This window comes from Podarcis pityusensis (genome assembly GCF_964106645.2).
Source record: "Podarcis pityusensis genome assembly, chromosome: 8".
NCBI lineage: Eukaryota > Metazoa > Chordata > Lepidosauria > Squamata > Lacertidae > Podarcis > Podarcis pityusensis.
In genome coordinates, this window is record NC_138033.1 from 7,145,577 (window position 1) to 7,171,786 (window position 26,210).

The 26,210-nt window shown below is 50.0% G+C and overlaps 1 protein-coding gene and 1 long non-coding RNA gene across 2 annotated transcripts in view; one reads left to right on the forward strand and one right to left on the reverse strand.

Annotated features, from left to right (window-relative positions):
- Positions 1 to 26,210, forward strand: part of LOC308484612 — a 190,423-nt gene that overhangs the window by 92,903 nt on the left and 71,310 nt on the right. The gene's annotated exons all lie outside the window — the stretch shown is intronic.
- CCDC61 (coiled-coil domain containing 61) lies at positions 6,227 to 24,227 on the reverse strand. The gene is made up of 14 exons (XM_081018941.1): positions 24,164 to 24,227; positions 22,450 to 22,676; positions 21,582 to 21,664; positions 20,225 to 20,385; positions 18,856 to 19,008; positions 16,901 to 17,117; positions 14,453 to 14,535; positions 14,097 to 14,338; positions 12,511 to 12,589; positions 12,265 to 12,392; positions 10,617 to 10,695; positions 9,553 to 9,619; positions 9,324 to 9,396; positions 6,227 to 7,531 (listed from the first exon to the last, which is right to left on the reverse strand). The coding sequence occupies exons 2-14, from the start codon at positions 22,595 to 22,597 to the stop codon at positions 7,434 to 7,436; spliced, it is 1,611 nt and encodes a 536-aa protein (XP_080875067.1). The 5' UTR covers positions 22,598 to 22,676; positions 24,164 to 24,227; the 3' UTR covers positions 6,227 to 7,433.

A 26,210-nucleotide genomic window follows, 5' to 3' on the forward strand; every position in this document is an offset into this window, starting at 1 on the left:
CATCAACTTCGTTGGACTGGTCATGTTGTTTGGATGCCTGATTATCATCTTCCAAAGCTGCTACTCTATTCCGAACTTAAAAATGGAAAGCATAATGCTGGTGGTCAACAAAAGAGGTTTAAAGACTCTCACAGCAAATCTAAAAAAATGCAATATAAACACTGACAACTGAGAAATACTGGCCTGCGAGAGCTCCAGTTGGAGAACAGCCTTTACCAAAGGTGTTGTGGGCTTTGAAGATGCTCAAACTCAGGACAAAAGGGGGAAACACGCTAGGAGGAAGGCACGCTTGGCAAATCCACACTGTGATCAACTCCCACCTGGAAACCTATGTCCCCACTGTGGAAGGACGTGTGGATCCAGAATTGGCCTCCACAGTCACATACTCACTTTATGGAAGATGATTGGAGGAAAATGAGGGCTGGGGCTAGAATCTCAGTTGCAATGCATGCTAAAACTTGCAGAATGTCCTTTTTCCACAAGGGTGCAGCAGCAGCCCAGTAATTCTTCCCAGGAAGGCCAGAAGCGAAAACATTTCGCTGAAGTTCTCTGCCAGGTTTCTACAGATGGGTCCCGGCAACTTTCTCCCAATCCATGAATTTGTGCACATAGTGTAGGCGGTAAAAAAGGGCTAAGGGAGCTGGGCATGTTTAGCCTGGAGAAGACGAGGTTAAGGGGTGATATGATAGCCATGTTCAAATATATAAAAGGATGTCACATAGAGGAGGGAGAAAGGTTGTTTTCTGCTGCTCCAGAGAAGCGGACACGGAGCAATGGATCCAAACTACAAGAAAGAAGATTCCACCTAAACGTTAGGAAGAACTTCCTGACAGTAAGAGCTGTTCGACAGTGGAATTTGCTGCCAAGGAGTGTGGTGGAGTCTCCTTCTTTGGAGGTCTTTAAGCAGAGGCTTGACAACCATATGTCAGGAGTGCTGTGATGGTGTTTCCTGCTTGGCAGGGGGTTGGACTCGATGGCCCTTGTGGTCTCTTCCAACTCTATAATTCTATGATTCTATGAAAATGCTGGAGGCTGTTTCCTGCAGGGATTTGGGTGTTTGCTGCTGTTTTTGCATAAGGATAATTTCGTTGTGTTGCAAAGTCAACTGGGTCTGTCCCCATTCCTGGCCATTGCTTTAAGACTAGCTTCACCCAGACACTGGAGAGACCTGTCAGAAGTAAGCATGGACCAATGGAACCAAATAGTATGGGAAACAGCCCTACTAGAAAAATTAACCAATAAACTGAAACTGACATGGGGACAAATAGAAGAAGACACCTTCACCCCAGTATGGCTCCCCTTTATTGTGATACACAGCCCAACAAGATGACAAAAATCCATCAACATCAACAGCATACAAATCAGTATGGCTAACCTGATCCAAAACACCCACCCACCCCACTCACACATGAAAACAAAGACCACCACAGCCTACCACAAATGAACAACCACACCCTAGGCCAACCCCAACCTCTCTCACCACCAAAGGAACACAAGCGAACAGCAAAGAACCTGCACAAGCAACACTGACACCAAACCCTACATACAGGTGAAACTCAGAATATTGTGGAAAAGTTCATTTATTTCAGTAATTCAACTTAAAAGGTGAAACTAATATGAGATAGACTCATGACATGCAAAGTGAGATATGTCAAGCCTTTATTTGTTATAATTGTGATGATCATGGCGTACAGCTGATGAAAACCCCAAATTAACAATCTCAGAAAATTAAATTTATTAAATGAAATCAGCAAAACAAGGATTGCAAATAGAGCAATATTGGACCTCTGAGAAGCATGCATATCTACTCAGTACTAGGTTTGGGCCCCTTTTGCATCAATTACTGCCTCATTGCGGCATAGCATGGATGCTATCAGCCTGTGACACTGCTGAGGTGTTATGTAAGCTTCAATAGCAGCCTTCAGCTCTTCTGCATTGCTTGGTCTCATGTTTCTCATATTTTTCTTGGCAATTTCTCTATGGGGTGAGTTTGCTGGCCAATCAAGCACAGTAATCCCATGGGCATTGAGCCAGGTTTTGGTACTTTTGGCAGTGTGGGCAGGTGCCAAAGTCCTGCTGGAAAATGAAGTCGGCATCCCCATAAAGCTTGTCTGCGGAAGGAAGCATGAAGTGCTCCAAAATCTGGTAGACGGCTGCGTTGACCCTGGACTTAATGAAGCACAGTTTACCAACACCAGCTGATGACATGGCTCCCCAAATCAACACAGACTGCGGAAACGTCACACTGGACTTCAAGCATCTGGCATTGTGTGCCTCCCCATTCTTCCTCCAGACTCTGGGTCCTTGGTTTCCAAATGAGATGCAAAAGCTGCTCTCATATTAGAAAGGAACATTCTAATCGGGGAAGCTAATGCAATGTCCTCCATGTCTGAATGCCCCGTACGCCTCTGTTGGTGGGGACGGGGTGAAGGAACAGAAGGTCGAAATGAGAAGGCAGACTCTCCTCTGCTGACAGCAGGGTGAAATTCAGGGTTTGCAAGTGGCCCCTTGGATGGGCAATGTGGTTGCAATACTCATTTTCAGCTCTTCCCACCTTGCCTTCCCAGCATTTATTTTTTAAATAACCACTTTGAAATGTCAAATGTCATTTCAAATGTCAAATGTCATTTCAAAGCGGTATAGAAACGAACTGAATAAAATGTTGATGACGATTTCCCAGCCACAAACCACAGCACAGTAATAGCTGGATTATCGACGGTTGGGGCCACGATGGCTACGCTTTGCCCCCACAGCTAGATACATCAATGCTTCTGAATCCCAGTTGCTGGAAACCTCAGGAGGGGAGAGTTGCTTTGGATTCGAATCCTGCTTGCGGGTTCCCCACAGGCACCTGATCGGCCCTTGTGAGGACAGGATGCTGGACTGGAAGGGCCACTGGCCGGATCCAGCTAGAGCTCTTCTTAGGGATTCATTGTGGTTGCAGCAGGTGATTCGCCTGCCACATTCCTTAATGCAGCCTTCACCAGTTTGGTGCCTTTGAGCTGCCCTTGCTAGTTGGGGGGCATGTGGCAGATTTGATGTTGCCCATCCCCGACCAAAAAAGGCCAACAAGTAAGGGTGAGGGGTGGTAGGGTGGAGGATAAAAGGTAAAGGTAAAGGACCCCTGGACGGTTAAGTCCAGTCAAAGGCAACTACGGGGCTGTGGTTCCCTCATTGCGAGAAGCCAAGTTACAGGGAACCAGGCAGAGGGCCTTCTTGTTAGTGGCACCCGCCCTGTGGAACGCCGTCCCACCAGATGTCAAAGAGAACAACAACTACCAGACTTTTAGAAGACATCTGAAGGCAGCCCTGTTTAGGGAAGATTTTAATGTTTGATGGATTACTATATTTTAATATTTTGTTGGAAGCCGCCCAGAGTGGCTGGGGAAACCCAGCCAGATGGGCGGGGTATAAATAATAAATTTATCATTATCATTATCATCATCTTCTCGCTTTCAGTGTGAGACAGTGTGGTGTAGTGGTTAAGAGCGGTAGACTTGTAATCTGGTGAACCGGGTTCACATCTCCGCTCCTCCACATGCAGCTGCTGGGTGACCTTGGGCCAGTCACACTTCTCTGAAGTCTCTCAGCCCCACTCACCTCACAGAGCGTTTGTTGTGGGGGAGGAAGGGAAAGGAGAATGTTAGCCGCTTTGAGACTCCTTTGGGTAGTGATAAAGCAGGATATCAAATCCAAACTCTTCTTTCAGGCCACATCAGCTTTCAGAGTCATGTGGCCAACATGACTAAACCGCTTCTGGCGCAACAGAATACCGTGACGGAAACCAGAGCGCACAGAAATGCCGTTTACCTTCCCACCACAGTGGTACCTATTTATCTACCTGCACTGGCATGCTTTCGAACTGCAAGGTTGGCAGGAGCTGGGGCAGAGCAACGAGAGCTCGCCCCGTCATGGGGATTCGAACTGCCAACCTTCTGATCAGCAAGCCCAAGAGGCTCCGTGGTTTAGACCACAGCGCCGCGTCCCTTGGTGGTGGTGGAGGACAAATCACGCCATAGGCACCATTGATTGTCACATCCGTTGCCATATCAATGGCAGTTCTGCAAATAAGCTTAATTCTGGCATTTTGGTATTTTTCTCTCACACATCATATATCTTTTCTCCCCGGACTCCTCAGCCAGGCCTCAGGAGGTCCGCGGAAGACAACAATCAAAGTCAGCCAAGCCAGAAATTGCCTTCCTCACATCAGGCGAGAAGCAGGGCCCTCAATTGCCAGCGCCGTTTATCTCCTTGAAGCAGCTGGGAGGAAATCCATGGCTGTTTGTCACGTGGGCTTTAAGCGGCTGTAAAAACAGGGGAGATGATTGCTGGCTGCATCTAGGTAGCCTTTGGCACCTCACTTCGCATGGATGGGGAAACTGTTCCAGACGAGGGCCACGTTGCCTCTTGGAGAACCCTTCAGGGGCCGCCTATCGGTGGACGCAGGAGGCCAAAGAGGGCAGAGTAATGAGAGATCCTTAATGTTGGCAAGGATATGAAAAAGCAGCCAGAGGAGCAACAGCTGTGGCTCAGTAAGAGAGCGTCTTCCTTCTCTGCAGTAGTGCCCTCCCTGTGGAACGTCCTCCCATCAGATGTCAAGGAGATAAGTGTGGGATGTGAAACACAAGAGCAGTCAAGTACAACATTCCTAGAGTGAAGATGTTTACACATGGGGAGGAATGTTTGTCCAGCCAGCAGGTCAACTTCCTGTTTCCTTCTGGGCTGGGACAGACTTCCTCTGCATGTCACTAGAGGTGGGCGTGGCCTCACCTGGGCAGGTAATGACAAAAGCACAGGGCAGGGCAGCCATCTCTCTCCTTTTGAAGAGAGCATCGAAGAAGCAACATCTGCTTAGCCAAAGATGCTCTCTTGGCTCCAGCCAAGAGGACAAAGGGACTGTCTTCTTATGAGATAGTTTCCAAGTATATGTTACTTTTCTAAGCTAAGTCTGCCTTCTGGGACCCTATTGTGAACAGAATGATGTGTGAGTAAACCTTTTTATACTTTTATAGAAGACTGTGTTGTGTCTTATCTTTGATGAGGGAATAGGGGGAAAATACCAGAACAGTTACTATAGAGGCTTTAGCGAGCCTGAGCAAACGCATCCGCTGCAAGTTTAAAAAGGGGAATGTTACTCTGCTAAAACTGTGAACCTGTTAACACAAGTCGGAAAGGCTATTATCAGATAATATATCCTCTCCTGCATCCCTGAACATTCCCACAATAAGTAACACTACAACCTTTAGAAGACATCTGAAGCCAGCCCTTTATAGGGAAGTTTTAAATGTACTGTTATATTATTATGTATGTTGGAAGCTGCCCAGAGTGGCTGGGGCAACTCAGTCAGATGGTGGGGCGCCAGCTGGGAAAGGGCTTCCTGGAAGCATCTGAGCTGACCGCCTTGAGAAGCCCTGCAGACGTGCCAGACTAGAGACAGACCCACTTTGGTCCGACCCTGTAGAGCTGTTGTTAAAAATAAGAAGGAAAACAACAAGGTCTGTGAGCTTGAAAAGGACCTTTTGTGTTCTCACCATCACAGAAACACAAGAGAAAATGTGTTGGAATGGCAGGCATCACAGAGGCACAATGTGATGGTGGATCGGTACATCAGCAGCGCTGAAGAATTGATGTGCAGATTTAGTTGCTGGGCAGAAAGTTTTTAAATAATGGATCCAGTCATCATTATATAGCTTACCTGGGCTAGGAGAACTTCTGCAGGCACTGGGGGTGCCAGATTCAAGCTGAAGACGTCCTAGTCTAGCGCTTTCCACTTGAAGTTGCTCCCGTGTTGCACTTTGCTTCCTTCCAGCCCTCAGATATACACGCAGCCTGAATTTCAAGAGACTGGTCTTTTCTGTCAATTCCTCCCTCCTCTTCTTGAACAACGGATGCTCTGTAACCCTCACTTTGCCAGCTGATGCAGCAACAGAAAGAGGACAAACCTATTTTGAAGGCTGGGGCTTCATCCTGGGGGAAGCAGTTTCAGAGCGTTTCCCTCTGAACATGTGCAAAGTGAATTTCACCCTCCACTAGCTTGCTCTCCCATGCCTGGGAGATGTGAGCTGTGCTTCCCAAACATGCCTGTGACTGGAGAGCTTGGATTTGGATTTCCTAGAGTGATCTGGCTGGGCTGGGCAGACGTTTTGTCCGATCTGTTAGGTTCTTCTTAAACTAGCATGGGAACACAGCTGTGACAAGATACCAGTGGATCGGACAGAGACTGGTGTGTTAGAAAAGAAGTGTTTATTTACAAAATAGGATCACTGCACACAGCACCACACACTGGGAGACAGGCAGACAGGGAAAACAGACAACCACCATCCATTAAAAGCTGTCAAGAGAACTTCATGGAATGTTTAGAAGAGACCACGCATAAGTTTACGAACCAGCCTGCTAGAGGGTAGATCGACACAACTCCAGCTGCGTTTGCCCCTTGCAAAGGAGCCTGGCTCAAGCGAGCAGTCAAAACAGGCCAAAAGGATATGTCACAACTGGGAACAGGCTCCCCGCTGCACAGCCGAGGGAACAAGGATGCTGTTTAACACACCACCATCTGAACCCAGAAGAGATACCTGGTCTAAACAGGCTGGGCAAAAGCAGTTCTTTAAAAGGAAAATGTTAAAACCAGTGGCTGTGACAGTTCAAGCTTCCCTTTGGTGCCTAGCTGAGCAGTAAAACTGGTGAGTGGAACTATTCCCTACTAGGATCTTTCACAGGCAGCCCAAAGATTTTCCGGCTCAGCCTGCGATCTCTCACTCGGCCAGTCTTTTGAGCCAATAAATTCCGACCCTTCTTCTCACCCCCAGGAAGAGATCTGAATTTGTGCCCCCAAAGCAGCCAGCACCTCCAGGCCAGAGACGGGCCTGGAAGCAACTGGAGGGAGAAGGAGGGACTCTGTAAAAGAGAAGTCATTGTCTTTGTCCCAGGAAGGAGGCCTGCCTGAGAGCAAGCAGCGAGGGAGGGCCCGATTTTGATCTCAGGCTGCACACCCTGGTTTTTTAAAGGCCTGGAACTAAAGGGGCGAGAGAGCAGGTGAAATCAGGAGGGGAGTCTTAAAGAAGGATGATCTGATGGCCGAAGGGGTCTCCATCTCCCTGTTTTTAAAGGCAAGATTGGGTACAAAAGGGCTAAGTAAGGCTAAGGGTTCAATGCGTTCCTGGATGTTGAGCAAGCTACACATCGAGGTCCTAAGCAGCATCAGAGCAGCAAGGGGGGGAAAAGCTCTGAAGCTTCTAGTCCCTAAAGGCACCCACTTTTGTGTGTGCTTGCTGTACATGAATGTTTACAAACCCATGCTTCCCGCCACCATCTCTTTCAGGCCCATGCCTCTGTCTAAAGAAGCCCGAAGGAGGACTCCAAACTGGGGTGGGTGGGGGAAGGAGGCTCCCTGTATTCTGGCCCAGCGGCCCTCTTAATTTGTTCTACTCCAGGGGTTACGTTCTGGTCTCAAGTTTATTCATGTATTCCTGCAGTGCCTGAAGCCGAGCATCAATCTCCGAGAGGTCAGCCGATGGCTCGTCGTATAGGTTCTCTGTGGGACAAGACAACTGGGGTTATTGCCATACGAGAGGACCGGGAGACTGGGGCGCAACTTTCTCTCCCCCCCCCCATTTTTTTTAATTCATTTTATAACACAAATAAAGAACACAAACAGAAAAACAAACAGTACAAACAAATTATTGTCTTATCCTTAGGTTTTTTAAACAAGTCCCACCTATCTGATTTTCATTTTACTTCATCTTTAGCAGTTTACATATATCATGTTTTCTAACCATTTTTTAAAATCACACTTACTTTAACCATAAAAAACTTCACATTTTATCACTTACAAATAATAGTATTTTGAAATACATTATCTTCTACTTCTAACCCTACAGCCTATCTCCACTTCCACAGCTATTCTAAAATTTAAATATTAACGTATTTTTTTCAACTAGTCCTTAAACTTCTTCCAATTGGGGCGTAACTTTCTGGGCAAGGCATAATGAGGAAGGGCTAGCTATGGCTTGGAGGCAGAGCCCAATTAATAACGAGGTCAAATCTCCAGGGAGGGCTGGGAATGCCCCTTATCTGAAACCCTGGACAGTCACTGCTGCCAGCCAGCGTGGACAATGCAGATGAGCCAATGGGCTGGCTTGGCATAAATAAACAAGCAAGCAAGCAAGCAAGCAGTAACAGGCCCAGCCCTGGTGGCAGCAACAAGAAGCTCCTCCTCACCCAACTCTACTCATTACCAGTCCACCACCGCACTTACCTGACCTGGGGTTTCTAGATCGTGGGCCCTACTGGTCAAAACGTGGTCGCTCTCTCCCACCAAAAAAACACACCCAGGTCTGCGCCAAGAAAATGCACAGGGCAAAAAGGAGTGCTGGGCCCTGGTGGGCCGCCCCCTTACCTGCTTGTGATAGGCCAGATAGCCAGATAGCCAATCAAGACGTATTTTAAAAAAATATTTTCCCCCTTCACTTCTCACTTCCCTCTGTGGCCCCCTAGCCTCATGCTGTGGCCTCTCATTTATGCATTTTTCACCTGTGGCCCCCTTGGAATATCCTGGGGGGGGCCAGTTGGCAAGCACTAGCGTACAGTTATACCTCGGGTTAAAGTAGCTTCAGGCTGAGCATTTTCGGGTTGCGCTCTGCGGCGACCAGGAAGTAACGGAGCATGTTATTTCCGGGTTTTGCTGCTCGCACATGTGCGCTCAAAATGACGTCACACGCATGCGCAGAAGCGGCGAATTGCGACCCGCGCAGATGTGCGGACACAGTTTGCGTTCGCTTCAGGATGTGAATGGGGCTCTGGAACGGATCGCGTTCACATCCAGAGGTACCACTTATGGCACCTCGGGTTAAGTACTTAATTCGTTCCGGAGGTCCGTACTTAACCTGAAACTGTTCTTAACCTGAAGCACCACTTTAGCTAATGGGGCCTCCTGCTGCTGCCGTGCCGCCGGAGCCCGATTTCTGTTCTCATCCTGAAGCAAAGTTCTTAACCTGAAGCACTATTTCTGGGTTAGTGGAGTCTGTAACCTGAAGCGTATGTAACCTGAAGCGTATGTAACCTGAGGTAACACTGTACATGGTTCTTCTATTTGATTCTCACAACCACTCTGTGAGGTAAGTTAGGGCGAGAGCCAGGGACTGGCCCAAGGTCACCCTTCATGTCCGAGAGAAGAGTCGGACCCTGGTCACCCGACACTCTCAACTGCTACGCCACACTGGCTCTCAAGAGGGGATTACACTTCACTGTTACCCCGAGAGGTCAGCCCACTCCAGTCTCTGTGCTGCCTCAGCTCAAGAGGCCACTGGAGACCCCGGGGGATTTACCTTTGTCCGCTCGCAGGCCTGTGGTAGGCGTGCTGGCCAGGTGCTTCCTGTGGCCACCATCCGTGTGGGGAATCTACATGGAGAACAAGTGGCACTGGTCAGTTCACCTCTGATAGCTAAAGGAAATCGAAGACCCGCCCCCAGTGCCCAGGAGTCTCAGCAGATGGCGACCTCAGTTTGCCCAGCACTTTTCTGCCAAAGAGGAACCTCGACGCGGCTGGCTGCTTACCATGGTACTGCCATTCCAGGACGAGGAACTCAGAGGCTTCCTGCCCCTCACTGCTCGCTTCCTCCCCCTAAGGGACAACACACACAACTCATCAGGCCGGATCAGGCTAATGGGCTCATTGCAATCATGTCCCAACCCCAAACTCTGTGCCCGAGCCAGGCAAAACCCTTAATAATTATTATTTATTATTTATACCCACCCATCTGGCTAGGTTTCCCCAGCCACTCTGGGCGGCTCCCAACAGAATTTTAAAAGCACAATAAAACATCAAACATTAAAAACTTCCCTAAACAGGGCTGCCTTCAGATGTCTTCTAAACATCAGATACTGTAGTTATTTATTTCCTTGACATCTGGTGGGAGGGCGTTCCACAGGACGGGTGTCACTAGCGAGAAGGCCCTCAGCGTGGTTTCCTGTAACTTGGCTTCTCGCAGGGAGGCAACCGCCAGAAGGCCCTTGGAGCTGGACCTCAGTGTCTTGGCTGAACGATGGGGGTGGAGACGCTCCTTCAGGTATACTGGGCCAAGGCCGTTCAGGGCTTTAAAGGTCAGCACCAACACTTTGAATTGTGCTTGGAAACGTACTGGGAGCCAATGTAGGTCTTCCAGGACCAGAGTTATATGGTCCCAGTGGCTACTCCCAGTCACCAGTCTAGCTACCGCATTCTGGATTAATTGTACTTTCCGGGTCACCTTTAAAGGTAGCCCCACGTAGAGCGCATTGCAGTAGTCCAAGCGGGAGATAACTAGAGCATGCACCACTCTGGCGAGACAGTCTGCGGGCAGGGAGGGTCTCAGCCAGTGTACCAGATGGAGCTGGTAGACAGCTGCCCTGGATTCCTAGTCCTGACCTTCCTCGTGAGAAGAGGGATGTGTGACTTGCTTGGCAATGGGAATTTTTGCCGCAGCTTTCTCAGATTCGCTTCTGCTCCCATAAGGACTGGAAACTTGCTTTTTAAAGTTAAGTGTGGGGTTTTGGCAGGAAGCGGCTGGGCATTCCAGCACAGCATACAAGGTAGACTGCTTTGCATCAGGCTGGACGTCCCTCTGCCCCACCTTCCTTACCTTGGGGCAGCAGGCTCAGAGTAATCGTCCAATTCGCTCCCTGAGCTTGCGGATGAGCGCCGGCTGCGGAAGCTTTCCACTGCAGGAAGAGAGCATAGGGTGAGATCAGGTGAGGTGAAGGCGAGTCACCCAAATGCTGTGACGTGTCTGTGTAAAGTGGCTCTCGGAACATATAAACCAGGCGTAACGGGCAAAAAGAAAGCAAACTATAAATACCGTTAACTAAAGCACCTACGAGAATCTCTCCTTGCTGATCTACTGTGAAGCCTGCTATAATGTCATGGGATGTTCACAGACATTTCGAAGGTTCAGGGTAAAGCAGACAGCAAAAGAACAGAGCTCTTGTAAGGGCAAGATGGGAGGCAAAGAGAACCTGATGCAAGAACAGGCTGTGCACTGCGGACAATGAAGGAGCAGAGAGGAGGCAGGAGAGACGGGGGGAGCGATGGCGAGGAAAGTGAATTTCCCGTTAGGACTAACAAAGCAAGAGGAGAATGGACGGAAACATCTCTGCACGTCCGCTCCAACTCATGTATTCTTTTTTCAACTGCTATTTTATATTTCAAAATATTTACTGTGATTTCAAACTGTTGTGAGCACGTGCAGAAAGAGGGCAGGACAGGTATGGATGCCGTTGGCAGAAATAAGGAAAGTTTGCACATACAGGGGTGCGGGGAATGTTCAGAACTAAGTAAGAAGCTAATTTCCCCAAACAGACAAAACATTTCCGCGCACTGTCACTTTTGCTTGGGCTGTATTCATTTAGCGCCAGCCAGGCAACGAAGAGGAGAGCTCACAAGCCAGCTTGCTCAATTTGGGAAGCAGCCGCAGAAAGGACTTGGAAGGCTCAAAGACTCTGGCCTGGGCCCTCTGCTTTTCTCCGCTAGACTCCTGCAATCCCCTCTTCTCTGGCCTTCCCTTGTCTCACCTTTAATCGCCTCCAATCTAGCTGGCAACCTCCTGTTCCTCTAATCCTATGATCACCCTGCTTCCTGTACGCTCCACGGGCTTCCTGTATGCTCCCAGATCCAGCACAAGTTCCTAGTCCCTACCCCCTCTTCAGATCTATTCCTAAGTTGTCCAAAGGTGCCCTGCTCCATTATTTATAGCCCAGCTCCCCCCCCCCCAAAAGAGCTTAAGGTGGCGTACATCGTTCTCCGCCTAGATCCGTTTTATCCCCACAACAACGCTGTGAGGCAGATGAGGTTGAGAGGCAGTGACTGGGCTAGTGTCACCCGGCAAGCTTCAATATGGGGGGGGGGGACTTGAACCCTGGTCTCTCCCAGGTCCTAGTCTGACACTCTCACTGGTGCAGCACCCCTGGCTCTCTCTAACCAAAGGACCCCTGGCGTTTTCTCCCTTGCAGTCTGCTTCCGGAGAACCTTACTTCACCCATGTCCCACCTTAAAGTGAAGCCTTTGCCGCAACCCCCTAGTTCCCATTCCACCCTGTAACCCAGCCTAGTATGAAAATAGGCGAAATCAATTGCCTGTTCCCCCCACGTAAGCCTGCCCACTTCCCTCCCCACCTCCAACTGAGGTTTTGGAAGCTCCTCGAGGCAGGGACCCGACGCCTGGCGCATCCATGCTGCTGCATGCGTCATTTGCGCGGCACACGAAACAGGGAGCAAGGTCCCAGCGAGACGCACCTGAAGAACTCCTGCCCCGGCTTTTCCCGAGACCGCCGGTGCTGAAAGCTGATGGGCCCCTGGACTGCAGGCGGTGGCACCAACCGCTGGGCGGGGTGTCTCCCATCCCCCGCCGCAGGCATCGCTCTCTGGAGGGAGACAGGACAAATTAGCCCAAACAGTGCTGTTCGCCCTTGCCTGGATCCTGCAGCTGCCGGGGTTGGGGGAACGGCAGGGAGAGGCAGATCCTGGAGGCGAGCGACTCACTTTTTCTGCTCCGCTTCCTTCTGCTTCCTCTCCTTGGCCTTCACAAAGGCGGTGGGGTCAAAGCGTGGTGCCCGGGGTCCTACAGGGAAGGAGAGGGAAAGAGGGTGGTCAAGGAGGAAGGGCATCTTATGGCAGTTCTGTCCTGCAGAGCAGAAGGGACCTGGTCTGTTTACAGGGCAGAAGCTCCCAGTGCCCAGTTCTGGGTTGACGTCGTGCCCAAGGCAAAGGCAGCCTTGCTGAAAAGACAAGGATTTGCTTTGCCTGCAGAGAGTTAAGAAGCCCATAATTATTTGCACAAGGTGGGATGTGGATTCTAGCTTTGGAGACATCGCACTTAGATAAGGTCCTGAGGTCCTCCATTCCACGGTTGTGGGATTTGAACTCTGGCACAGTTCTCGGCTTCAAAAACCGGCAAGCAAGTTTCTAGCCCCTACTGTTACAGAGTCAAGCATGGCGGCAAGAACACCTCTGAATATGAGCTACTGGGGAACCCTGATGGGAGCGCGCTCTGCTCTGAGCCTGGGCTGGCCACCATATAGGACAGAGTGCTGGATTAGACGGGCCTTTGACCTGATCATAAATTCACAGAGTTGGAAGCGACCACACGGGTCATCTAGTCCAACCCTTGCAATGCGGGATTTTTTTGCCCAAGGTTGGGCTTGAACCCACAACCCTGAGATCAAGAGTCGCATGCTCTACCAACTGAGCTATCCCAGGGCTAAGGCTCTTCTAACATGCAGAGTACCGTATTTTTCACTCCATAAGACACACCTAGTTTTTAGGGGAGGAAAACAAGAAATAAGAAGCCTCCTGAATGAAGAGGGAGCGCTCCTCCCTCTTCGCTCAGGAGGCTTTTCAGGGCTATCCCTGAATCCAGGAGACCAAGCGGGATCGGTGCGCACCGATCCCGCTTGCTCTCCTGGCTTCAGCGAAAGCAAGCCTCCCGGGTTTCCCCCGACCTCCCACAAGAGGGAGCGCGGCTCTTGGGGGCTTTTCTCGGAGGTGGGGGAAGGGACAGTGCCGCACCTCCCGCAAAAGCCAGGGATAGCTGCGCGAAGCCTCTGCAGGGCTCCCCTGCGGAGGCTTCGCGCGGCTAAGCCAGAAGCTAGAACAACCAGAGAGAGGGAGGGGAGCACTGCGCTCCCTCTCGCTCTTCTGGCTTCTGGGATAGCCTGCGAAGCCTGCATTCGCTCCATAAGCCGCACACACATTTCCCCTTACTTTTTAGGAGGGGAAAAGTGAGTCTTATAGAGCAGAAAATACGGTATCTCAGAAGCAAGAGATGCGTTGTCAGTAGTTTCACGAGCTGCAGTACTTGACTCCGGCCCTCCCCCTCAGATCTAGCAGATAAAACAAAACATGTGCTGGAAAAGGCGGCTTTACTTGCCTGGCATCCTGAGAAGAAGAAGAGTTTGGATTTGTTGGTAACTCGGAGCCAGGCAGGGAGAGCACAATGAGGCCTGCTCCTTTCTGTGCCCAGCACACCCCCTTCGAAGGAGGCTTCTCCCTCCTACCGGCCACTGCGCCAGGCAGGCCTGGTGCCAGGGAAGAGGGGGTGCATGGTAAGGGTGACCCACCCCTCTCACCTGTAGGAGACGGGGACTGTCGAGGGAGGCGGCCCTGGCTCCCGCTGCGCCCCTCCCTGGAGGTGGACCTCTGCCGGCTGGGCCCCCAGGCGCCGCTGCGCTCCCGGGAGTTCGAGCGCTCCTCCGAGGTGGAGCGGCGGACGTCTCTCTTCTTGGTGCTGCCTCGGGACAGGGTGGGGTGCGCAAAATTGCGAGGGGGCGCGGGGTGGTTCTGGGGAGATGGTCCGGAGGGGGTGAAGCGCCTGGGGAGGGGAGAGAAAGGAACGCCTGCGGCTAGAGGGGTGGGTTTGCGTCCGGCATAGAAGCTGCTGCCTTTGACAGCGAAGCAGAGCGGCCGAGGGCTCAGGAGCGCTCACCCTTTTTTGTACAAGGCCAGCTCGTTGGTCAGGTTCTTCACGCGAATCCGGAGGCTCCGTTCTGTCGCTTTCATCTCCGCCAGCTGCAGTGGGCAGAAAGATCTCTTTTTGCGCCTTGTGTTAAGGCTCAGGCTGAATAACTGGAGGTGTGTGTGTGTTAATATTCAAGCAGAGTTGGTACCTAGGAGTCCAGGGTGGATATTTGCAGAATGTGGTCCTTTCACATGGTTTTTTTAATGTGGTGGTGCGGCATTTTATGCATTGTGATTTGCTGCTATTTTTGTTGATTATAGTTTGATTATTTATTGTACAGTGGTACCTCGGTTTTCAAATATAATCTGTTCTGGAAGTCCGTTCTGAGTTCTGAAACGTCTGAAAACTGAAAGCGGAAGCCTCAAAACGGAAGCCGCCTTTCCTGTTCGACTTTCGAGGCGCGTTCAAAAACCGAGGCATTTACTTCCAGGCTTTTGGCATTCAAGTTCCGAAACGTTTGACTACAGAGGCGTTCAAAAACCAAGGTACCACTGTAATTGCTAAGAGTGAATTTCTGTTTAATTATTATTTACTGATATTTTGAGAGTAATGTTATTGTGTACTATTATCTTCCAATGGATTATTGAATATTACTTTACTTGCCGCAAGTTGTCTAAAGTTATGTTTTTATTATGACTTTGCTGTACAGTGGTACCTCGGGTTACAAACGCTTTGGGTCACAAACTCTGCTAACCCGGAAGTAGTACCTTGGGTTGAGAATTTTGCCCCAGGATGAGACTGGAAATTGTGTGCTTGTGGCGCGGTGGTAGCAGAAGGCCCCATTTGCGAAAGCACGCCTCAGGTTAAGAACGGTTTTGGGTTAAGAACGAACCTCCGGAATGAATTAGGTTTGTAACCCGAGGTACCACTGTATTGAATTTGATTATTCTAAGGCAGGAGTCAGCAATTTTTTTCAGCAGTTCCACTGTCCCTCAGACCTTGTGGGGGGCCGGACTATATATATATATTTTTTGGGGGGGGGGGGAAATGAACAAATTCCTATGCCCCACAAATAACCCAGAGATGCATTTTAAATAAAAGGACACATTCTGCTCATGTAAAAACACGCTGATTCCTGGACCGTCCGCAGACCGGATTTAGAAGGCGATTGGGCCAGATCCGGCCCCCGGGCCTTAGTTTGCCTACCCATGTTCTAAGGTGTGTGATCTTTGTTGCATGTTTCGTCATAAACCGCCTTGCACAGAGTAGTATAGAAAGGCGGTATGCAAATTAAGAGTGAATGAAATGAAGGAGCTGGTGTTTCTAGGGGTCCCTAGTCTTGGAGGAAGGCTGGCCCTCCCTCCCTCTCTCCTCACCATGACCCCCCCACTCACCAGCCCCACGGCTCTTGTCGGAGGGAAAAGAGAAGCCTTGCCCTTCCTGCCAAGGGTGGGCAGATTCCAGGCTTATTTGATCTTTGGCGTTTTTCTACCTCGGACCCCCAAAACGAAGCGGAAAGGACGCAGTGGGAATAAAAGACCAGGAGGTGCCTCTGAGCACATTCCACGCCTCAGGATTTGTTTTGAGTAGCAGAACTGGGCTCGGACGAGCGCTTCTGCACTGAGGTCTCTGTCCTTTCAGCAGCCTAATATAGCCCTCTCCCCCACCCGCCCAGGGGAAGGAGGATCCTGTAAGTTGGTCCCTGACCTTTCCCGCCCCGACCTGGCCACAGTGATCCGTGCAACTGTCACCTCCAGGCTTGACTACTGTAATTCACTCTACCCTTGAAGCTGTCCCACAAACTCCAGCGGGTGCAGAATGCTGCAGCGAGGCTCCTCACAGGGTCTCTGCCATGGGAGCATGTTCACCCAGTGCTTTTCCAGCTGCACTGGCTCCCGGTGGAGTACAGGGTCAGATTTAAGGTGCTACTTTTGACCTTTAAAGCCCTTCACGGCCTAGGACCCTTGTACCTACGGGACCGCCTCTCCCGGTATGCCCCACGGAGAGCCTTAAGGTCCATAAATAGCAACACCCTAGTGGTCCCGGGCCCTAAGGAAGTTAGATTAGCCTCAACCAGAGCCAGGGCCTTTTCAACTCTGGCTCCGGCCTGGTGGAATGCTCTGCCTCATGAGACCAGGGCCCTGCAGGATCAGATTTCTTTCCACAGGGCCTGTAAGACAGAGTTGTTCCGCCTGGCCTTTGGCTTGGAGCCAATTTGATTCCCTCCCTCCCTCTCTTTCTTTTTTCTTTTCCTTTCTCCTCCTGCGATGAGGCTACATTTTAATATTTTAATGTTTCAATATTTTAATGTTGTATTCTAATTTTGTTTTTAAGTTGTAATCATTCAACTTGTTACTATTATTGCTTGTTAGCCGCCCTGAGCCCGGCCTTGGCTGGGGAGGGCGGGGTATAAATAAAAATTATTATTATTATTATAATTATTATAATTATTATTATTATTAAGGCCCAGCCCACCTCGTCGGCAAGCTGCCGGCTCTCCTGCAGGCGCTTGTTAGCGATCCGCTGGTGCTTCGCCCTCTCCTTGGTCAGCTCCTCCTCCAGGCTCTGAACAACCTTCTTGAGGATCTTGACCTCCTTGAAGGCGCTGCTCTTGTTGGTGAGCTTCAGCTCCTCCTGAAGGCCCAGCAAGACCGTCTCCACTGACTGTTTCTCCTCCAAAGTGTGCTGCAGCCTGAAAAAGGGAGCACCGGGGCAGGATCAGCGGCAGCCGAGAGAGAATCTCTTCCACGCAAGGCTTGAGACCTGGGCTTTGCAAAAGGTTGTTTAAGAGCTAAAAGGTGGGTTTGCAAAGCCACTTTTGTCTTTAGACGTCTGGCAAAAAACCACTCCTCTTTTCCCAGGCCTATGGCTATTAAATAATCTAAAGTGTGGGGCAGAGCACTGTTATTATGACGACTACAGTGGTGCCCCGCAAGACGAATGCCTTGCAAGATGGAAAACCCGCTAGACGAAAGGGTTTTCCGTTTTGGAGGTGCTTCGCAAAACGAATTTCCTATGTGCTTGCTTCGCAAGACGAAAATGTCTTGCGAGTTCCTGCAGGGTTTTTTTTCCTCCCCCCCCCCTTTTTCCCAAGCCGCTAAACCGTTTATCAGCTGATCGGCTAAGCCGCTTAACAGCTGATCGCTAAGCCGCTTATCAGCTGATCGTTAAGCCGCTTATCAGCTGATCTTTAAGCCGCTTAACAGCTGATCGCTAAGCCACTTATCAGCTGATCCGCTAAGCCCGCTAAGCCGCTAATACTGTAGCGCTAATCCGCTAAACCGCTAATGGGCTTGCTTCGCAAGACGAAAAAACCCGCAAGACGAAGAGACTTGCAGAACGGATTCTTTTCATCTTGCGAGGCACCACTGTACTTTACATCTGTCAGTATACTTTTTATTATTGATGTTCTGTAATGTGTTTTTAATGTTGTACACTACCCTGGGATCTTTTGATAAAGGGCGGTATATAAATTGAATTCATCATCATCATCATCATCATCTCTTCAAGGAAAGAGCAGCTGCCCTCCTGCTGCATTGCATTTCCAGACTGATATTGTAAAATGTCTGGCCTGTCTCCGTAAAAGACACGCCAGAACTGTAATAAAAGCTCCTCTCGCTGGGTGTGGTTCCCTCTACGGATGAATGGGAAGCTTAGCTTTGCCTGTCTAGCAAGTCTTAGCTGCTATGCTGAAGTGCTGATCTGCTGTTCATAAATAAATACAACTGTCACAGTTCTCCTGACTCCTGCTGGTTTCTGGTAATAGGGCAGACCTGTTGCACCATTTCCTCGCACAGCAAGTCTCCTTCTCAAACCCATGAGAAGCTACAGAGTTTGCTTCACTGCCATTTCAATACTTGCCCTTGTTTGGATTTTCGGGCCGAGGAATTTAGACTTAATTTGGATTGTTTGCTCTTTGTAAGCTGTCTTGAATGTTTTTATAGGGAAGCAACAGATGACCGTGGTAGATTTAAGGGTTGTATTTTAAATCAGTAGGGATCAGTCAGATCAGAACAATGCTTTGAGGAGGAAAACTGACTCCAAAGAAGCATTTACATGCCTGCGATCACAAATAGCTCCCAAAGATGGGAGATGCAGTTCTTGAGTCATAGCTGTCAACTTTTCCCTTTTCTTGCGAGGAATCCTATTCAGAATAAGGGAATTTCCCTTTAAAAAAGGGAAACGTTGACAGCTATGCCTTGAGTATCTCTCCCTCCTTACAAAAACCCCAACACCTTCCACTCTCCCTGGTACCTGGGAAAGAACCCAGCAGTTCCAATAAGCACTTCAAACACCCATTTCCTGGTGCCACAGATATCCTGGTTCCTAAATGCCGGAACAGCAAATTCAGAAGGCCGCATTGATGTCTCCTGCAGAGAGAAGCTGCCTGATATGGCTCAAGTTACACCCCCCCCGCCTCCCCCACTCACTCGTCACGAAGCCGGCGGATCTCAGCATCTCTGAAATCCTTGCTTGGCTTTGCCTTCAGCACGGCCAACTCCTCCTTGAGCTCCCGGATCACCTTCTGCAGAACGACGGGATCCGGCTTGCCCATGTAAGGGAGGGGGAGGGGGTAATGGATCCTGCCGAGAAACAAGGAAACGCAACCACAAGTCAGGACCCCCGGCACTGCACCTCGCCGCAGACAGGAGCAAATGTCAAGGGGCTGGTTCTGGTGCTTAACAGGCCAGGCAGACGCTCTGTTTGACTAGGAGGGCAGAGGCCCCCTCCCAAGAGGGGACTGGCTAGCAACCCTTGCTGCTTCCTGCCTCCCTGTCCAGAAGAGACAGCCCAAACCAGCCCACAAAAAGGAAAAGGCAAGGACTTTCTTCCCTGTAACTGCTACCAATAAGGTAAAGGGACCCCTGACCGTTAGGTCCAGTCACTGACGACTCTGGGGTTGTGGCGCTCATCTTGCTTTATTGGCCGAGGGAGCTGGCGTACAGCTTCCGGGTCATGTGGCCAGCATGACTAAGCCGCTTCTGGCGAACCAGAGCAGTGCACGGAAATGCCGTTTACCTTCCCGCCGGAGCGGTACCTATTTATCTACTTGCACTTTGACGTGCTTTCGAACTGCTAGGTTGGCAGGAACAGGAACCGAGCAATGGGAGCGCACCCTGTCGTGGGGATTCAAACCGCCGACCTTCTGATCGGCAAGTCCTAGGCTCTGTGGTTTAACCCACAATGCCACCCGCGTCCCAACTGCTACCAATATTGAATGCTTATTCCTCTGCATATCCCTGCAGATCAGCCTTTGCCAAGCTGAGGCCTTCTAGCCCTTCTAGCTTCCCATAAGCCCCAGGTGGGTGTAGTCCAAAGCATCTGGAAGGCCCCAGCTTGGCAAAGATGGCTGTGGGCCTTTATCTTCCCCTCTTTTCTTGCTTTGGGAAAAGGGGGGCAGCTCCCTGGACAGTCGTGGGCTAAGAGGTAAGAAGGGCCTTTGCTCCCGCCTCGTTGTTTGCTGTTTTCAAAGCAAAAAAGAAGGCGTGGAAAGCACCATGGTCTTCCGCCTCCTCCTCCTCCCACACAGCAAAGGGAAGAACTGGTTTCATTAGCTGCTTCCCTTCAAGTTATAAGGTTATGCAGTCTCTCTGGCAGCCCCACAGCTCTTACAGGACACTTGGGTCTTCCAGAAAGGCCAGGTTCACCTGTGCCCATCGCACCTGCAATAAATCTGTGGCTGGTCATGGGGCCTTTGGGTGAATGTTTAGCTACAAATGAGCTGCCCTCCATTTCCACAAGCCCCCTTGTCACCCCAAGGCTCCCTGTTGGTCATGCAGCCGGGGATTCCCCTGGCACCTGTCAAATTCCACTGAGTAGATCAAGATGAGGTAGCGCTTGGAGCTCAGCGGGGAGTTTTTGGCAGCCGCCGTGTGCCGGGGACCCACTCCAATCTTCCTGTTCCTCAACGACTCCAGGTCTGTGTAAGTGAGGAGGTCCAGAGTGACTGACTCGCTGCTCTGTAAGGGAAAAGCCCACACAATCAGCACTACATCAAGGACCGTTTACACAGCCAGTCCTTATCCTGGAAGAAGCGACTCTCGGACTAGGGAAGGACAGGAATTCAAGACATAAAGGGGATCATGGTTGCAGGATTTAAGATGCAGGAACCTGGCAGGGCATGTGGTAGAAACACCGTAAGTTGTCAAAGCAGGGGGGAAGATGATACATATAAAGGAGGCCTGACATTCTGGAGGTCCCTTCTCAAACCTGGTGCCTGCCAGATGTTTCAGACTACAACTCCCAGCAGCAGCAGCCACATTAGATTGGAGTCCCCTCCATTATTTACTTACTAATGTGTCAAAACAAAACAAAATAAATAAAATGAATAAAATACCTTCCAGCAGCACGCTAGAGACCAACTAAGTTAGTTATTGGTATGAGCTTTCGTGTACACTTCTTCACATCTGAAGAAGTGTGAATGCACACGAAAGCTCATACCAATAACTAGCTTAGTTGGTCTCTAACGTGCTACTAAGGGACGCGGGTGGCGCTGTGGGTTAAACCACAGAGCCTAGGACTCGCCAATCAGAAGGTCGGCGGTTTGAATCCCCACAACGGGGTGAGCTCCCATTGCTCGGTCCCTGCTCCTGCCAACCTAGCAGTTCGAAAGCATGTCAAAGTGCAAGTAGATAACTAGGTACCACTCTGGAGGGAAGGTAAACGGCGTTTCCGTGCGCTGCTCCGCTTCGCCAGAAGCAGCTTAGTCATGCTGGCCACATGACCCGGAAACTGTACGCCGGCTCCCTCGGCCAATAAAGCGAGATGAGCGCCGCAACCCCAGAGTTGGTCACAACTGAACCTAATGGTCAGGGGTCCCTTTACCTTTACCGTGCTACTGGAAGGTATTTTTTATTTATTATTTTATTTTGTATTGACTACGGCTGACCAACACGGCTACCTACCTGATATTAATGTCTGTTTCTGTTTGTTTGTTTGTTTGTTTTTTTAAAGATTGAGGCTTTTATCTGCCGTGTTCACACCCAGGAGAGGACTATAGACGTAGAAATCTCCCAGGTGCCCACCTGTGGAATGGATGGTTGGTGGCAGGGGAGAAGGGACCAAAGGGAGAGGAAGCTTAGGAAAGCTGCAATGCTCAAGAGACACATTTCCATAGACTATTCTGTGGCGGCCCCAAAACCAAACTGAGCCTCACCTGGGAAAGGGCCGACTCTAGCATGCTGCAGAAGATACCAAACTGCTTGAAATTCCCAGTCTTGTGAGTGAGGTCTTCAATGACTGGAAGAAAAGGGAAAACATGAGGGATGCTGATTTTGGCATGTAATAGGGAGCATGTAATGGTTTAACTTGGGAATTTGAGAGCAAGAGGGAAATGGAACCAGTATTTTCTCGTTTGAAAAGACCTGGTGGAATGCTCTGTCCCAGGAGACTAGGGCCCTTCAGGATTTAACCTCCTTCCGTCGGGCCTGTAAGACAGAGCTATTCCGCCTGGCCTTTAATTTGAATTCAGCCTGATCTTTTATTTCCCTTCTCTTCCCTCCCCCTCCCCTTTTATGAAGATCACCCGCTCTAAGACCCCACAGCTAATTCTCCCCTGACCTCCTAGCTGGTACAAGTAGGACCAATTCAGCCATCTAGCCCTGGGGATTATCTAATTGATTTTTGAATTTTATTGTTATTCATGTTTTTATATTGTATTTTATGCTGCTTTTATAATTAAGTGTTTTAAAGTGTTTTAAATTTGTTGTTAGCCGTCCTGAGCCCAGTTTTTGAACAGGGAAGGGCGGGGTATAAATAAATATTATTATTATTATTATTATTATTATTATTATTAAAGACACAGGGCTTCAAGTGCCCAGCAGAGGCAGGGACAAAGCAGAGCCAGAAGGGCAACTGCAGAGGGCAGCTGGCTCATTTCTGCACGTGCCAGATAGTCAAAGGAGAGAAAGGCGGTGTTTGGTTTCCCATATAGCAGCACAGTGTAACTGGGCATTTCACAGCTCTTCCCCCTCCCAAGCTGTTCACATCAGCACAGCTTCCTCAGTGTCAGATTCATTACTCACAAGCAGCATCAAACTCCCCCCGCCACTGGTCCGTGGTGAGCCGGTCCTCCACTTCTACTTCCAGAAGGTTCCCGTCCACCGACATCCGGACGATGTGCTCAACGCCACGGAAAACATAGTCCGCTTGCAGCCCGTGCAGTTTGGCCATGTTGCGACCAGCAATCTCTGCCAGCCTCGCAGGGCAGGAAGTGGGCAGCCTTGAACAGCAGCCTTCCACGCACAATTGTCTATGTGGGGGGAAACAAAAGCAGGGAAGTTTATCAGCAGGGTGTGAAGCAATCACAAAATCACACACAGACACACGCATCAGATGTTCCCTGGATGATGGTTTCTCCCACCCCACAGGTTCAGAATTAAGACAAATGTTTCTGGCGGGAGAGAATGGCCAGTAACTGAGCACTGTTAATTTTTTTGTCTCCCCCATAGTGTCCGAGAGTCACTTAATGCCATTTTCCTGAATTTGTCTCATGGCCCAGTGCGGCCACGACTGACCAGACTGATGGAGGGACAGTGCTGGATTCAGTGAGATTGGGAAAACATAGAAAAATAAGGAGAGACAAGTGGGAGGGGAAATGGGATGCAAATCTAAATACTGGCAGCAAGGGACCAAAAAGCTCCACCCAGAGGATCTGCAACAGGGATAGGGAAACTGTGATAATGAGCATAATAGTGGATGAATTAGCATCAATTTATCCTTGCAGGCTCCCCATGTCGGAGGTCTGGGTGGCTCCTCTGATAGCAGGAAGCTGGACTTGACTGGCCTTTCGCCTGACCCAGCCAGGCTATCCATATATTTTTAACTGGGGCTGGGGACTTCAATTAGCATTTAGCAGTGACAAGGAGGGGATAATTACCCTTAAGGGCAGGAGATGTTTGGCATTAATGGTGGAGAGGCGACTATTGGGAGTGATAGGGGCTACTGATTGGAGTCCGAGAAAGCAGCCTTCCTATGGTCTTAATAGGGAGGGTGTTAATTAGCATTAACTGTGGGCAGGGCTACTGTTTGGGGTCGGAATCAGGATTCTTAAGGTTTTAATGGGCGTCAATTAGCAAAAATTAGCATTAATTGTGGGAGGGCGTTAATTAGCATTAACGACGGGCAGGGCTACTATTTGGGGGTCCGAATCAGGATTCTTAAGGTTTTAATAGGCGTTAATTAGCAAAAATTAGCATTAATTGTGGGTGTTAGTTAGCATTAATGGTGGGCAGGGCTACTGTTTGGGGGTCTGAATCAGGATTCTTAAGGTTTTAATGGGCGTTACTTAGCCAAAATTAGCATTCATTGTGGGAGGGGCTATTGTCTGGGGTCTGAGGCATAGCTGTCAACTTTTCCCTTTTCTTGCGAGGAATCCTATTCGGAATAAGGGAATTTCCCCTAAAAAAAGGGAAACGTTGACTGCTATGTCCTTAATAGGGGGCGTTAATTAGTATTAATTAGTCTTAATTGCCTGAGGTTAATTAGCATTAATGGGGGGGAGGCGGTTATTAGGCCTAGGAGGGGCTCCTGCTTGGACTCTTGAGGCAGGAGTCTTCTTCTTATGGTCTTAATTGCGGGGGCGCTAATTAGCGCTAATTGCCTGGGGTTAATTAGCGTTAATGGGGGGGAGGCGGCTATTAGGAGACGAGGGGAGGGGTTACTGTTTTGAGGGAGGCCGGAATGAGGTGGGTTCGGGGGTTTAAATAGGGGACGGAGCCCCCCAAAAAACCAACTTACCTGCGCGCCGCCCCCACCTCAACTGCCGTCTCCAGCGAAAGCCGCCTCCTCGCCTCTCTCCCATTGGCCGCCCGCTCAACCGCTCCCGCGCGGCCATTGGCTTGTGGCGACGTCAGTCACCTCCCAGGGCTCCCTCGGAGGCCACGCTCGCCGTCAGTCAGAGCGGTGGCTCCGCCCCTAACACTACAAGCCCCTCCTCTCCCTCTCCTTGAGTGTGTGGGCGGGAGAGGGGGCGTGGAGCACCCAATCCGAGACGGGAAGCTCGACCCGGCGGCGCTTATTGGTCCAAGGGACCTCGGACATCGAGCAAGAACCCCGCCCAGAGCTGCGCCCGCCTCTCGGCGCCGGCTATTGGCGCCTCGGCTTGTCACTCTTCAAGGCACCGAACGTCCTCCTATGGCTGGGCGGGCGCGGAAACGCGCGGCTCTATTGCCCTCTAGTGGCCGTTGAGCGCGTTGCTGCTATAGCGGCTGAGCGATCCGGTCCGATGAAAGCTCTCCAGCTGGGATCGGGAGAGATCCAGGGCAGGTGAGAGCAGACGGTGGGAAGGGATCTGCACGGGTAGAGGAACAGAAAGTGAAAGCAGCACCACACGCACTTATGAAGGCCGAAGCGATTTTTCTTTCTTTACAATAACTTTTATTGGGCTTTTAATGTAACGTAAAACCAAGAAAGAACAGTCAAACCAGGTAGGATGAGGATAGAGACCGAAAGTGATCATTATATCAGGTATGCCTTATATTACATTAATTAATTAATGAATCACAATTTTTTTAAGCTGCGTCGAACAGCAAAAGTAAAGTCAGGAAGGACTTGAAAAGGCATGACGTGACTGAAAACTAGGTATATTTTCTATATGTCCAGCGAGGCTGAGAGAAGAGATGGGTGCAATTGCTAATTATAAACACATGAGATGAAGGCCCAATATACAGCTGCAAAACAGCCCCATTCAGCCGTTCAGCCAAGGATCCATTTTTGCCAAGTAATTTTTTCCCTGAAGCAAAGTCCAAAACGAACAAATTATATTGCAATGTAGTGTTGTGAACCACCCTGAGGTTCTAGGTCAGTAAATAAAGGTGATTAATAATAATAATAATAATTGGGACGTCCTAAGGAAAAGCCTGTTGTCTTTGTCCACGGAGTTTTCTTGGCAGGGATACTGGAGTGGCTTGCCGGTTCCTACTCCAGGTGGATCACGTTTGGTCAAAACTCTCCACTATGACTTGTCCATCTTGGGTGGCCCTGCACGGCATAGCTCATAGCTTCTCTGAAGTGAGAGCTGGACCATAAAGATGGCTGATCGCCGAAGAATTGATGCTTTGAATTCTGGTGCTGGAGGAGACTCTTGAGAGTCCCGTGGACTGCAAGAAGATCAAACCTATCCATTCTTAGGGAAATCAGCCCTGAGTGCTCCCTGGAAGGACAGATCCTGAAGCTGAGGCTCCAATACTTTGCCCACCTCATGAGAAGAGAAGACTCCCTGGAGAAGACCCTGATGTTGGGAAAGATGGAGGGCACAAGGAGAAGGGGACGACAGAGGACGAGATGGTTGGACAGTGTTCTCAAAGCTACTAGCATGAGTTTGACCAAACTGCGGGAGGCAGTGGAAGACAGGAGTGCTTGGCGTGCTATGGTCCATGGGGTCACAAAGAGTCGGACGCGACTAAATGACTAAACAACAACAAGGAAAAGCAGGACATTCTGGGATCAAATCAGAAACCAGGACGGCTTCTGTAAATGGAAAATAGGGACACTAGGAGGTCTGTTGCTGTCTGACAGTGGAGATAGAGCATGGGTAGGCAAACTAAGGCCCGGGGGCCGGATCCGGCCCAATCGCCTTCTCAATCCGGCCCATGGACTGTCTGGGAATGAGCATGTTTTTACATGAGTAGAATGTGTCCTTTTATTTAAAATACATCTCTGGGTTATTTGTGGGGCATAGGAATTCGTTCATCCCCCCCCCCAAAAAATATAGTCCGGCCCCCCACAAGGTCTGAGGGACAGTGGACCGGCCCCCTGCTGAAAAAGTTTGCTGACCCCTGAGATA